The sequence below is a fragment of the Rhea pennata genome, chromosome 2, assembly GCF_028389875.1.
Source record: "Rhea pennata isolate bPtePen1 chromosome 2, bPtePen1.pri, whole genome shotgun sequence".
Classification (NCBI taxonomy): Eukaryota; Metazoa; Chordata; class Aves; order Rheiformes; family Rheidae; genus Rhea; species Rhea pennata.
Window position 1 is genome coordinate 109173337 of NC_084664.1, and position 14836 is coordinate 109188172.

The 14836-nt window shown below is 44.2% G+C and overlaps 1 protein-coding gene across 1 annotated transcript in view; it reads left to right on the top strand.

The window, feature by feature from the left end:
- The first annotated feature begins 1091 nt into the window (after window positions 1–1091).
- PIEZO2 (piezo type mechanosensitive ion channel component 2) overlaps window positions 1092–14836 on the top strand; it is a 304603-nt gene continuing 290858 nt past the window's right edge. The window contains exon 1 of the mRNA XM_062570118.1: window positions 1092–1221. Coding sequence (XP_062426102.1) covers window positions 1158–1221 — 64 coding nt within the window. The 5' untranslated portion in view covers window positions 1092–1157. The remainder of the gene's footprint in view (window positions 1222–14836) is intronic.

Consider the following 14836-nt stretch of genomic DNA (forward strand, 5'->3'; position numbering starts at 1 on the left):
AGATGGAGATCTCCCATCTCAAGTTGCCTCATTTAAGTGGGAAGAATTGCAATATATTGCCTAAGACTAAAGAGACTTCCACCTGCATCAGTAACACCATTAAAAAGTTTCTACTTTGTAGAATCACTATTTCAACTAAACCTTTTAAGTTTATTCAGCACCCGTAAGGACGCAGCGACTGAGCCCTGAAACTGCCTGTTTAAATCCACAGCATTTTTAAAGCTACACCATATTTTAAAGGAAAACAAGCTTTCCAGAGAAGCCAAATACTTTCCCGCGACCATGGTTTTCTTCATGTGTGTGTGTACGTGGGGGGTGGGGGACGGAGGGGTATTCCCCAGGTGACAATTCTCTCGAGGACCTAAACATACTTCCAAAACCTGGGGTGGAAAACTAGCAAATTGCATAAAACTACTCTCCTCCAAAAGCTTCGAGTGAAAAAAAAAAACTTTCAAGTAAAAAAATAAATTCAAGCTTAAAAAAAAAAAAAAGTTCGACTGCAGAAACCAGTTCGAGGCAAAAAATTATGTTTCAAGTAAATCCAGCGTGGTTTTGGGACACCCGGAGGCGGTACCGGGTGGCGCGGAGCGGGCGCGCAGCCTGGCGGCCCGCTCCCGCTGGTCAGGGGCGGCGGAGGCGGTGCCGGCGGAGCGGGCCGGGCCGGGCCGGGCCGGGCCCGCGGCGTTTCGGCGGCGCGGAGCTGCGCGGGGCGCCGCGGTCCGGGCCGCGCCGTCGGGGCGGGCGCCCGCGTGCGGGGCGGGGGGCGGCGGCGGCGGGGCGGGGGGGGGGGGGGGGGGCGCGCCCGGGCCGCGCCGCGCTGCCGGCGGGGGCGGGGGGAAGGCGGGCGCGGGGGCGGGCAGGGAGGCGGGGGCGCCCCGAGGGGGCGGGCGCGCGCCCGGCCGGGCGTGCGGCGCGGCGCGGCGAGGCGAGGCGCGGAGCAGCGCGGAGCGGGGCGGCGCGCCGGTTGCGTGGGCCGCCGCCGCGGGGATGCGGCGGGAGGCGTGAGGCGGCGCGGCTGAGGCGAGGCGCGGGCGGGCGAGCGATGCTCCGCCGCCGCGGCGGCTCCGCGCACGGGCGGCCCTAGGAGCGGAGCGGCGCGGCGCGGCGCGCAGAGCAGAGGGACGGCTCGGCGACCGGCGAGAGGGCCGCCCGGCGCGATGGCCACGGAGGTGGTGTGCGGGCTGACCTTCCGGCTGCTGCTGCCCGTGTGCCTGGTTGCCGGTACGTGACTGCCCGCGGGGGCGCGCCGCGGCCGCGGATCGCTCCTGCCGCCGCCGCGCTGCGGGCCGGCCGGCTGTGCGGTACTCCGCCGTCTCGTACGCTCGTGGCCCTGCGCTGTTTCCCAGCAAACTTGAACGCCGGTAGCTCACCCCTTAATTCGTCCCTTTCCAAAACAGCGGTCGTCAGCGCTGGTTCTCCGCGCGGGCGGTGCGGAGCGGGCGGCGCGGAGCGGGCGCCGCACGTGCCGCCCCGGGGCGCCGCTGCCCGCGGGTCTCCGCGGCGGCTCCTGCGCCCCCGGCGCCCCGCGCCCGGGGGGGAGGCAGGCGGCGGGGAGGGCTGCGGAGGGCTCCTGCCCGGCGTTTCGTTTCACGTGCGCCGCGGCTGTTGCGTGGGTTACTTTTTCACAGCGAGAAGTTAGTGCCTTTGGAAAAGGAGCAGTTCTCTAATTTACGGGGTTTTTAGGAGAGAATTTTTTTTTCTTCGTTGAGAAATTTCAGTTCATTAAATCGTGTTAGTTAACAGGTAGCCATCCAAAAAAACGAATTATTTTTGGATGCAGACCTGCAGTGAGCGGCCGTGGGTGAATACGTTAATACTGATTCCTCCCTCCCTATATAATTGGAAAAAGCAGCTTTGAATAAAGCAGCGATTACTTTTGCATCGCTAGTAGAAAAAGATCGCTTCCAAGAGCTGCAGATTGCCGTGAGATCTCTGCTGGCGGGGCAGTGCCGCGGGCATCTCCAGCTCGGTGCGGCCGGCCGCGTGAGCCCCGCGGTAAGGTCGTGCCGGAGCCGGCGGAGCAGCGTGCACATGGAGGGGACTCGTAGGGGAGCAGGCGAGAAGACAGGGTGCAGGGGACAGCACCAGGAGAAACCTCCCTCCCAGGGCAGCCGGTGCGCATCCTCCTCGCCCGGCAGCGCCGGGCCCCCCTGGCATCCCGCTCTTCCTCCTCTTCCTCCTCCTCCTTCCTTGCCACGGGCTCCCCAGGGCCGTCTGCGACGAAGGAGGCCGCAGGGCCCCTCCGTGCCACTGCAGGGGTGCGCGGGGAGCTGGTCGCTCCCCGATGCCTTGCAGCACGTGGCCCCTTCTGTTTTTCACAGAGCGGTGTGGAAATGCCATTCCTCCCCCCCCCCCCTTTTGGGCGTCTGTGCAGCTTCATTTTAGGGAGTGCGCTGGGCAGCAAGTCGGAGGCCATTCCCCAGCCAGCTGCCAGCCCTCGTCCCCACTTTTTTTTTGCCCTTCGCCAAGCGCAGCCCTGGGCCGCGGCAGGTGCCCGGCCCCCGCGGTGGGTGGCCGCCGCTACCGCTCACGGCAGACGCGGGGCCCAGCCTTGGCCGCGCTTCGAGGCCGTCCATCGGGCCGTCCGTCTGGGTGCTCGACGGCCGGTCAGCGCCGTTAGCTTGCCGGCGGGCAGGGCGCGGGAGGAAGGGCTGGGTGGCGAGCGATGCAGTCCCTGCGGTGGGCAGGCGGCGAGGCAGCGGCCGGGCTTCGGGTCACCCGCGCAGCCGAAGGGTGCTCGCAGCAAGGTCTGGCGATGCGGGGCGGGACGTAGGAAAGCCCGTACTTTAAGCCACTTGAGTACTTTCAGATTTTCACTAATCTTAAAAATGGTTGGATTACGAGCGAGGACAGATTCCCAAGAAAGCTAAGCTAAGGAAGGGAAAATAAGTCGTTTTCAGGTGGAATTTGCGTGCGGGACAGCTGATCGAGGAGCATACTTTTTAGCCGTGGGGCTAAGTAATGGTATCACTGCTCTGTCAGGTGCTCGCTCACATTGCTCTTCTTGCCAAACTTCAGGAATCAAAACAAATTTGGATCTAGTTGTTTAGTAATGCTGAGGTACTTGCGCATTGCAGTAGTACCCCCATGGATGAGAGCTGATGTTGCCGTAAATTGCTTATGGTCACTGATCTCATTCGTGTGCAAATTAATCAAAATAGAAAACCTGAGCTAGGGACTTCTCTTCTTGGATATGACTAAAAAAATCCCACTGGTTAAATCCTGCAGAGTTACGTGGGTTTGGAGCTAGTAGTCTTTTTCAGCTGGATTTGAGGGGAGTGTGTAAGTGAGTTCAGCTTTCTGCTGCCTTGATTTTCTCTGTTTGTATATGTTTTTCTTCTTTAAAAATTGTGATTTGAGTGCTCACTAGGTTGAAACCTACCTCGTTCAGTCCAGGGTCATGTCTCCGCATTTCTTAAATGTCTACACCTGAGTTATCCTTGAGCCCCTGCTGTCTTTTCCACGCAGCAAGGAAGTGTTTGGTGGCTTCCAGAAAAAAAGGATGTTTAGAGTCCATATATGAAAGTGTTGCTTATTGGTATGATTTAAGGTGAAATTATATATGTCTGGAGCTGAAGAGCTAGCGCAATGACTCATAGCACAAAATGACACTTTGTCTCCTACCCTTATCTGCACAGTAACTGTGTATAACTGCAAAAAAGGTGGAAATACACTTTTGTCCTTTTGTTCTTAATCTTTGTGATGATGGAAAATGATAGATTACTGTAGTTTCTTATCATAGTATAGTTTAATTTTGCCCTTTTTCTCAGAGTAGAGAGCAGCTAGGTTGGAGAGCACTGACAAGGTGTGTAGAAGGGAACAGCAGCTGGGGCAAACTTTAAAATTAATACAGTTGCTAAGCTGAAAGATGGTTCTTTAAATACTTTAAAAGTCTTAAATGACCTCAAAGTAATAATTAATACTTTAAATACTTTAGTTTTAAAGTAAATAAATTCTAATTCTGCTTATCTCTGCTGATATCAGATGTGAATACTTTTCAAGCACTGATTCATATTATGTAATTGGCAAAATACAATTGATTGAATTAATGTTTTGGGATCAGGTCTGTCATGCTCAAGGCATCTTTTTTCTTGTGCCAGTAAGCCTAGATATATTCGTTTAAGCTTGAGAATTGTGTCTTAAGTGCCTACTGAAGATGGGAAATTTCATATGTATAAAATGAAAGATTTTGGAGAATGGAAATTTTGTTGCAGCCTTACTCGGCTTCAAAGTTAATCTACCATCATGTTATTTTGAGGATAAAATCTTATGTTCAGTGTGATGCAAATCTAAGCTTAAAGGATAACTCATAGTAATGTGAAACTTCCTTCAAAATAAGGTACTGTGCTCTGTAATAAGACAGACACTGTTGGATTTTTTTTATTTTTTGTTTCATTTTTTAGTGAGAACAGTACAGTAGTAGTAGTGCAATGTTGAAAAATCAACAAAAGGGGGAAGAATAGATTTCAGTGCCAGTGCTGGGAAAGTTTTTGTTTGTTTGTTTTTGTGTTTTTGTTGTTGTTTTAAGCTTCATCCTTGGCAAAAACTTGCTGTTGTTTTTTTTTTTCTTTTCTTTCCTTTTTTTTTTTTTTTTTTTTTTTTTTTTTTGTTACTCCTGTGAGCTTGAAATAAGCAAAATGTGATTTCTCTCTTTCTGAAGGAAGACATCAGGACTCTCTTTTGCTAAGTGCTTTCCCTGGTCTATAAAGACTTGAACCACAAAGTTGTGGTTTATATCACTTGATAAAAATTTTTAATTTGTCTGCTTCCAATTATTTTACTTCACACATGATTCATTAGTTTTGTTTTAAGGAAAGTATTATTTTCAAATGGGGGGTGCCAGAAAAAAAATGCTTAGATAGTACAGCTTTCTCTGGTTTTAGACTTATGTTACTGGGTTATGTGTTATCAGTAAATCAGCTTTGATGAGCTAGTTGCCTGGCCCATTTACACCCCAGAAGCTGCACAGAAATCTACTTGCTTTTCTGAACTTTTGAATTTTGGCCAAGATGAAGTAGGAGTTACGGGAGCTTCTAGAAAGTTGGGTTTTTTTGAGGGAGGAGGCAGAGATATTAGTATTCTATAAATGGCAAGAAATAAGAAGAAAATGCTTCAAAGAGTACAGATGAACTCTTAGAGTACTTGAGGTACAGTTTAGATATTTTTTGGAAAATTGTTATTTGCTCTTTCAAGTCAAATCTTTGAACTCCTAGAAGATAGTGGGAATCACTTTGATTTCTCCTTTCAGTGACTGTGATTCGTCGGAATGATATTGAATGAATCGGAATGATCATCTCTTCAGCACATAAAGAACGTATTATGGATAATATTTTTAAAAGCATGCACAGTATTTTCAAAAACATGTACATTTAGTTGTTGGCAGTGCCCCAGGAGGTACTTGTCTGACCTTTGAATGAAAAGGTAGATTCCAACATGCTTGGGTGATCTTTGACTTTTGCCCACAAATTAACAAGTGCAGGTAGAAACTTTGGAGGGGAAATACCGATATTGCTTCATTAGCAGGTATTGAAATATTGTTAAAATTATTTGTAATTGTATTCCCAATGCAATCCCTCTCTGTATGGTTTGATGCTTTATTACTGTCCACGTTTCCTACAGAGTAAGTTGGACAACTCTGTAGAACTAAGGCAGATCTGGAGACAGTGAACTGTGTCATGCCTTGATTTATTTATTTATTTTTTGGGGGAGGTGCCTAATTTCGCTGGAGTGGTAGGTTTAAAGTTGATGGTAGAGTATGAAGTTGTGTTGAATTTTCAGAGGACTGATTTTTACGTACTGATTTGTACAGGTGATGTTAAGTAAGGATGATGGCAAAGCAAATGGTGATGCAGTACCATTCAGACTAAAGTGTGATTTGAGCAGTGACATTATATGTGAGAGTATATATTCTTATGGCTATGTGTGTATACCTACATATTAAAATATGATTATGTGTTTTCAGAATTGAAATGAACTTTACATTGCTAGCAATGATGCTGCCTGTTATGCTTTAAAGGGGGGGCCAAATTTTTAAAAAGGGAGAAAGAAAGACCAAACTTTTTTTTTTTTTGCCATTATAGTAGCCCTGGGGAATATTTACTCTGATGTGCTGAGAGGAATGATAGGGAACAGTATGAGAGAGATTCACATAACTTCCTGTTACATTTTAAAACTCTGTTGTTGTCCCAGAGCACTCATAAAAATGTTAGTCACATCAACAAAAAAATCTAGGAAGCCCTTAATCAGTAGCATGCTTAAAAAAAAAAAATCCCTGAAAAGCTTAGATGCCGGTTTGTGCGAGAGAACCTAAAATGGCTGATAAATTTCTAAATTATTTGAAGAGGGCAAGGAAGTTTAGCAGGCTTCTTTTATTAATAAAAGTCTTGCTCTTGTCTTAGTTCAATGGGAGCCCGTGAAAGGTGGCTGGGGAAGATACGTGTACAAACAACCCTGCAGGAAAAACACCTGCCCGGCAGAGCCCGCCTTCGCAGGCGCAGCCTTAGACTGCTCTGTGCACAAAAAGCAAATGTGATTTAAACCTGTGTGGCTTCCATTTTAGGTCAATTAAAATCCAAACAAGTGTTTTGGGGACAGCCGGGAGGCAGCAGTCACGTGCAGAGCGCAGTGCATCATCTCTTCTGTAACAGCCCTCTGAGGTGGGCTGCAACTGCTGCCCTCTGGCAAGCAGGCTGGGAAGCTAGATAAATCCCACAAAAGATGGGGTCATAACATCTGCCCTTAAGTTTGCAGCAGCCCAGACTTGTTTATCTTAACTTTTCTGTCCAGCCGTTTGCATCCACTTAATGGGTGAAATAAGCTGAAACAGAACCTGCAAATTACTCGACAGGCTCAGGGTTTGCCAGGTGGGGAACTTGCTCCACAGATAGTGAACGTGAACATGGAAATCAGTGGGGGCCAGCTGACTGCAGAAAGCTACTGGGAGAAAGTGGACAACTTGCCCGATGACCGTCGGAGCGGGAAAGCGGTTGAATCTGCGTGTGTAAGGCAGGAGCTCACAGGGATCAGCTGCAAATCATCTTGTGTGTCGAATTCCCCCGTCGTTGTTGTTTAAACTGCGGGTGCCAAACTGATCCATATTCTAGTTTTTGTATCAGAGGAGTCAAAACACGGAATGGGAATGACAGGACTTTGTATTTTAGGAATGGATAACTTGTTGCTGTTGTAGTTTTGATGGAGGTCAAGGAAGAGAATGGTACTATTAATGCCCAGATATGTGTAGTTTCATGCTGTTCCGTTTTAGGTAATTTTCTGAAAGTCCAAAACCTTAAACACACTAGTTGTAAGGCAGCAGGGTGGGGAGTAGTGTGCAATAGTCTTAACCACTAAAGCACCAAAGTGCTGTGTTGGTGCAGCTTTACCGTGACGTTTGCAGGGGCGGGGGAGTTGCAGATGCTGGCAAAAGCAGAGCAGCTCCCGAATGGCTAGCGCTGCTGAAAGTACTCTTGCAAGAGAATATCAGTTAATGGGATCCTGTCTGAAAGGGACTTTGAATGATGCAGTCCTTCATAACAATAAAATCTTTTTTCATATGCATATAAAACAGATGGATGTTTGCACTCCGGTCTCTCTCTTGCTTCCCCCCTCCTCCCACTGCAACAGCAGCCCTTGTAAAGCTGAGGTGTCTTAATTTGAGGATAGCTTTTCACATACACAATATTAGTAATTAATTTCTCCTGTTGGACTGCAGCAATCTAACAAACAAATTGTTTGCCTTCTAACCTGAAGAATGATGTCAGCAGTGTTAATTAGAGGAAAAAGTTTGGGCAGTCGAGTGGATAGTATAAGCCTATATGTTTAGGCATTTCTGAAGATACTCTAAGTATGATTTGCTAAGGTATTTTATTTTATTTTATTTTTATTTTTGATGCTGCAGCAGATTGATCAATGTTTGTAAATAAACTGGTCCAAGTTTGTTTTCCAGGACAGAACAGTTTTCCGTAACATGATTTTTCTAGTGGGCATAGCACTTTGTACTGTGGCTGTATTAGATCTCTGAAGCTGAGCAGGTCAGAAGCTGGCAGCGGGCAGGGAAGATGATTTTAGGGAAAGTAGAAGTGGTGCTGGCAGCAGTACGAGTGACAGAGTCCTCTGAGAGGAAGCAGTATAACCAAGGAGTTATTTGTCAGATGAACCAACCTAAGATTTTGAACATTCAAAAAATAAAAGTAAGCAAGTTGAATTCTATAATATCTGATATTTTTAGTGCATTTCTTATAAGTGATTCATTATGTTCAGGATGTGGTTGAATTAATGTGCTTTTTTTTTTCTCTTGAGAATCTTACCTGTCCATTTCCTGTCTAGAGTAGACAGAAGTAAAAATCAAATGCCATATTAAGGTTGCTATTTTGTATCTTAATTTCTTTTTTTTCTTTAATTTGGAGCTGCTGTGTTAGCTTTGATAATATCCTGTAGCAATGAATTCCTTGGGGGCTCTCCACTGTGAATAAAAAGCAGTACTCTTTAATTCGTTTTCAATTTGTTGCCTCAGTAAATAATCCTTTGGATGGGAAAAAGTATGTATAATCACTTAAATCAACAACAGTCTAGTGTTCTATTTACTCTAACACTTTAGAATAACATTTGCAAGGCATAAAATCAACCGTTAAGATTAACTAGAAATTAACAGCTCTGACTTTCCTATCAGTTGTCCAATTTTGAAGAGAAAGAGATGAGGATTATGCTAAACTTTTCCCCCCCCTCCATAAGTGAGCAGTTTCAAAACATTTTGCTTTCATATTTTGCATGATGAGAGAACACAGTATAACACTTCTTGTCTTGAGCTCATTCATATAATCTTCAGTTTAGAAGTTATTTTGGAAATGAAGTAAAATTTGAAGAAGTGAGTCTGTGAGTTTGTGTGTGATACAGTAATCACTCCTTTTTGGCAAAATGTTATAAAACACAGGACTGTAGACATTACATACTCTGTCTACTGTTTCCAAGACAATAATTTATTGTGTGTAGTTTGACAGACTCATAATTTTAAGCTGAAGTATTTAAGTAGTATTAGAGTGAGGGTCAAATTCTGCCCCTGGTTCAGATGTTGCATAGGCGACTGAAGGTTATTTCCTTAGCAGACTAGGATATTTGCCACTGTATTAAGAGATGGACAAACGCTACATGGGTCAAAAGATGCTAAACGGTTGCCATCTCTTCGCTTGTCATGCTGATACCAGTCAGTAAACTGTTTGCTCGGTGTGGTTTGGTAGAAGTCGTACCATTAGGGAAACTAATTTGTGGGTAGTCAGAGGAGCGCTGAACTCCTCTTGTCGGCAGTGATGTATTATGGAATGCAAGTGCAAGTTTAGCCTTAAGCTTTGGTCTAGCTTTTGTTAAAAGCCGAATGAGATTGCAAAGGCTCAGAAAGGAATAATCAGTGAAACGTGTTTGACAGTGTATTTCCACTGTCACCCAGAAGCAAGCCTTTCTCCAAATTGGTAATCTCTCAATTTAGAAATTAGCACTGATTGCAGTGATGGATTATTATTGATGTTGATGATTGACTTGTCTAGCAAATTACTTGCTTACCTCTAGCAAGTGAATACAACGACATTTACTCCAAATTTCATTCTAATACATGGCCGGATATTGGAAAATGTTTATAGTGTGAAAGTTTGGCTTCCGCCTATGCTTTTTGCTTTTGTTTTGTTGCTTTTTACAAAATCTTTTAGCAAAGCATGTTGCTGTCACCAAGAATAGATTGTTTGATAAGCCAAAAATCTGGTGAGGGCAATTTGTTTGCCATAAATCCTGACTGATGAAGAAAATTTACAGCCATAAAGTATTAGCTTATGTTGCCATTTTGTTAGCCTACTTCTGTGAGAAGTAAAGAATCAAATAAAATTAAATATGGATTAGATTAGAATAGAATTAGGATTAAAATAGAATTATAGATAAAATAGAATTAAATATAAATACAATGTTTTAAAAAGTCCTATTATATTTCCTAGTAACACCGTGTTTTTTGACAAAAATACATACTTACATCTGTTTATACATGATGACAACCTAAAATAAATTACGTATTTTAACTTTTTGAAACTTCCTGAGAGACTAGATTGCTTTCTGGGCATGTGTATTGCAGAGTATCTTTCAAAGGGCATGTTTTCAGTGGCAAGCATGGAATTTGCTTAACCAATCTGATAGCCTTCTATGATGGAATGACTGCCTGGGTAGGTGAGGGGAGAGCAGTGGATGTTGTGTACCTTGACTTCAGCTTTTGACACTGTCTCCCATAACATCCACCTAGAGAAGCTTAGGAAGTGTTAGACGAGTGGACAGTGAAGTGGATTGAGACCTGGCTGAAAGGCAGAGCTCAGAGGGTCATCATTAGTGGTGTGGAGTCTAGTTGGAGGCCTGTGGCTAGTGGCGTCCCCCAGGGGTCAGTACTGGGTCCCATCCTGTTCAACTTCTTCATCAACAACCTGGATGAGGGGACAGAGTGCCTCCTCAGCAAGTTTGCTAATGATACCAAGCTGGGAGGAGTGGCTGACACACCTGAGGGCTGTGCTGCCATTCAGAGAGACCTGGACAGGCTGGAGAGCTGGGTGGAGAGGAACCTCCTGAGGTTCAACAAGGGCAAGGGCAGAGTCCTGCACCTAGGGAAAAATAACCCTAGGCAGCAGTACAAGCTGGGGGCTGACCTGCTGGAGAGCATCTCTGCAGAGAAGGACCTGGGAGTGCTGGTGGATGACAAGTTGACCATGAGCCAGCAATGCGCCCTTGTGGCCAAGAAGACCAATAGTCTCCTGGGCTGCATTAGGAAGACTGTTGCCAGCAGATCGAGGGAGGTGATCCTGCCCCTCTACTCAGCCCTGGGGAGGCCTCATCTCGAGTACTGTGTCCAGTTCTGGGCTCCCCAATACAAGAGAGACATGGAACTACTGGAGATAGTCCAGCGTAGGGCTACAAAGATGATCCGAGGGCTGGAGCACCTGCCCTATGAGGAACGGCTGCGAGAGCTGGTCCTCTTCAGCCTGGGGAAGAGAAGACTGAGGGGGGATCTTATCAATGGGTACAAGTACCTGAAGGGAGGGTGTCAAGGGGATGAGGACAAACTCTTTTCAGTTGTCCCATGTGACAGGACAAGAGGCAATGGGCAGAAATTGAAGCACAGGAAGTTCCGCCTGAAGGTGAGGGAGAATTTCTTCCCTGTGAGAGTGATGGAGCACTGGACCAGGTTGCCCAGAGAGGTTGTGGAGTCTCCTTCTCTGGAGATCTTCAAGGCCCGCCTGGATGCAACCCTGTCTAACATGCTCTAGGTGACCCTGCTTGAGCAGGGAGGTTGGACTAGATGATCTCCAGAGGTCCCTTGCAACCTCAACCATTCTGTGATTTTATGAATTATAATTACATAACTACATTTTTTTTGCATGAGTCATTGATAACTTCAAAGTTTTCTATTTGCAATAATTTTATGTTTCTTTGTAGAAATTCACAGAGAAATACATACTTTTCTGTGTGTTAGATTATAAAATAGCTTTATTCAGTTTGTAATGCTATGGATCGAAGAAATCCTGTTACCCTGTAATGCATACAGTACCAGCCAGAGAAGCTGCATGATCTTTATGGTTCTTCCTCCTCATTTTATTCTCTAGACATTTAACAGTTTCAGACTACTGTTTATTTTAGAAAACAAAGGTTTGTGAAGCCCATGTCTCTTTTGTTAGTTAAATGTTGGCCATGTATATTTGCAGTATAGTGCTATGTAAATAATAAATAACAATTCTATGGTTTATTCTCTCTAAATTGAAAGGAAATAATAAACAGCTGTTTTTTAAAAAAATACTTTGGATGAAATGCCTTTACTCTCTTCTTAAAAACTTAAAGTTTCTGCTGAAGTTATAATCAAACTTAGCGTTTTCTTCCATCATTTCACTGTATATTTAAGCAAGAAACTGGTGTGGTACTGCACTCACTTGTTTCTTTGTGAAAATGTTTCAAGTGGAAAATCTTTATCTCCGGAATTCATTTCTTCCACCACATTTCTTCTTACTAATCTGTGTATAGTCTTTGATAGCACATTTTTATCTGACCTTATTGGTTGTTTCCTTTGTAGTCTAATCAAGTCTCTCCTAACAGAACAGAACCAAACTCTCTGTTATGGTTTTAAAAGAGATTTATTAATAATTTTTCACATTTACTGATTAGAGGAACTCTTTATGCTTTACGTGGGTAATAGATGAACTTCTACACCTCTACTGATGTGGCATCTTTATGTCATTGGCTTTCTTGCTTTCATACTCATGCTCTTCTTACTATATGGTGTGGTGGTCAGGGCCTTTGATCTGTGTTGAGATCTCTGTTCCTTTGTCATGGAGGAATCTGAAACTCAGGAAAACTGACCCTGTATTACACTTCCTCAACCCTCAAAACTTTCCTCGCCTAGTTCTCTTCATTTTTCTGGTTTATTTGATCTTGAAATAAGAATCCTGTTAGGCAATGACATGGTTGGGAATCAAGAGAAGAGGCTACGGTGGCTAGAGGGCTTTCTTTGACAGTAGGGAAAATAACATTAATAATATGTGTTAAATTTAGGTAGTATTCCTCCTTGTGGGCCTTTAGTATAGCCTATTGGTCTTGTTCCACTGTCAGCAGTGGTGGGATGTCCTCTTCTGCTATGTCCTCTCCATTTGGGAGAACTCTGCATAAGCTGTGTTTTAGATCTCTTACTGTTGTGATATTTGAAGGCTTTCCTTTTTATGTACGTCCTAATTTAATAATGTTCCACCTTTGATATCAGATGAAAAGTACTGTTTGATTTTTCATGGAAACTGATTAAACAAGCCAGGAGTTTATTATTATTATTTTACTATCAGTATGAAACCCATAGTTAAAATTCTATCAGTGTTTCCATTAGTAGTGCATGAACTTAGTGAATTCTTGCAACTTTTAAACATTTGTTCTGAAAATGCATAGCTCTGATGTAGAATATCAGATTGCCAATTTCTTTCTTGTCTTAAGCTGAAGTGTGATAGATTAAGCCATGTGTCTACTTAGCGGCAAAATATAATAAGAAATGCTGTGTGTATATACTTACGTAGAGAGAATTTAGTGATGTAACATATCTTAAAATGCCTTTCTCCAGTGGTTAACCTGTAAGCCATTTGTTCTGATTGAACCATATCAACAAACTGCATCAATTATCATGCCCAATACATGCTATACATAAAACTGCTTCTCACAACTTTTCATTGGTGTCTGCAAATACAGCCTCTCAGTTGCTCAAAGACCTCTACAAATATGCTTCCTGTTAGTTTGCTGAAAGCAAAAGTAAACATACTCTTTTGTGTGTGTTTGAACAGATCCTTGCAATTTTTCGTACCATTGCAAATTTAAACAAAAATTGCTCTAAGTTAGTAACTGTATGTGAGATATTCCACTGTCAACTTCCGGCAGCCCGAATAAGGCACCTCCTGATTTTTACATCCTCATTGTAGGATATAGAGACACTGTGAAGTGTTAGACAGTGCACCATTTCCAGGGTCTAGAGATGAAGATTGGCTTGATTATCTAACAGCTTATATCTTGCTATATACAAATCCTCATTAAAATGCAGAAAAGAAGTAATGGTCAAATGTTGTAGTAAGTAGTAAGGAAATGGCAGGAACTTCCAGATGTTAACTGTTTGCCCTGGAGGATGCAGCAATGTGAATCTCTGGAATTACATCAGGATAGCACTTATTTCCTGCATCCCCTGGCCACAGTTACTGTATTTGGGGATTTCCATTTGCTTCTTCCATCTGCAGGAAGCCCTTTTCCTGTTGCCCTTGAAATGGAAAGGTGTAAGTGTTAAATACAGGATTGTTCCAACAATACACAATGTTTCAAACTGGAAATTAAAAAAAAAGGAACAAGAAAGAAGAAAAAAAGCTGACTGTCAGAGTATCCTGCTTGCATAATTAATGCATGTTAGTCATTGTCAAAGTATACTGAAACAAGAATGTCACTTTTTTTTTTCTAATGGATACGATAGCTAGGTCTCTGAAATGGGCTTTACATCTGTGTTGAAAATTGTTTCTAACATTTTAAAGCTGCTGATTAAGAAGTTCTAATGTTCAAAGTGCAAACAAGTATTTCTTCTGAAGTGTTAGAAGAATATTCTCTTAGAAAGGGGGGGGGTACAAGTAATTCCGTAATTATTCATTGTATGATTCTCACATATTCATTCGAAGCCAGTGAGGTTGGTTGCTGCCCTGCAAGGAGAGATTATTGGATGGATCTGGTCACCCTTCTGACCCTCTTCATAACATTGCTTGCCTTTCAGGCTGGTAGGGACCTCAAGAGGGCTGTAGTCCAACACCTTGCTCACAGCAGGGTCAACACTGAATTTGGACCAGGTTGCTCAGGGCTTTTTCCTGCTGCATTTTGAAAATCTTCAAGAGTGGAGGTCCACAACCTCTCCTGTTCCAGTGCTTCATTGTGTTCATGACAATTTTTTTCCCCCTTATTGTTATGGCTTCATGACTTCAATTTTTGGTCGTCATATCTCATTCTCGTATGTTCCTCAATAAGGAGTCTGCCTCCACCTTCTTGATAACCTTCCTGTAGGCCTTAGGGAGCTGTAGGTGTCCCAAAGCTGTCTTGTCTCCAGGCTGAGTAAACTCCATCCCTCAGCCATTCGTCCCAGGGCTCCAGCCCCAGCTGCCTTGGTGCCCTCCCCTAGACTAGTCCAAGTTTATCAACGTATTTCTTGCACTGAAAGACCCAGAACTGGCGGCACATTCCAGATGTGGTTTAACGAATGCTAAGGAAAGGGGAATAATCTGTTCCCTCGCTCTGTTGGCTACACTGCTTTTGGTACAGTCCTGTAGCT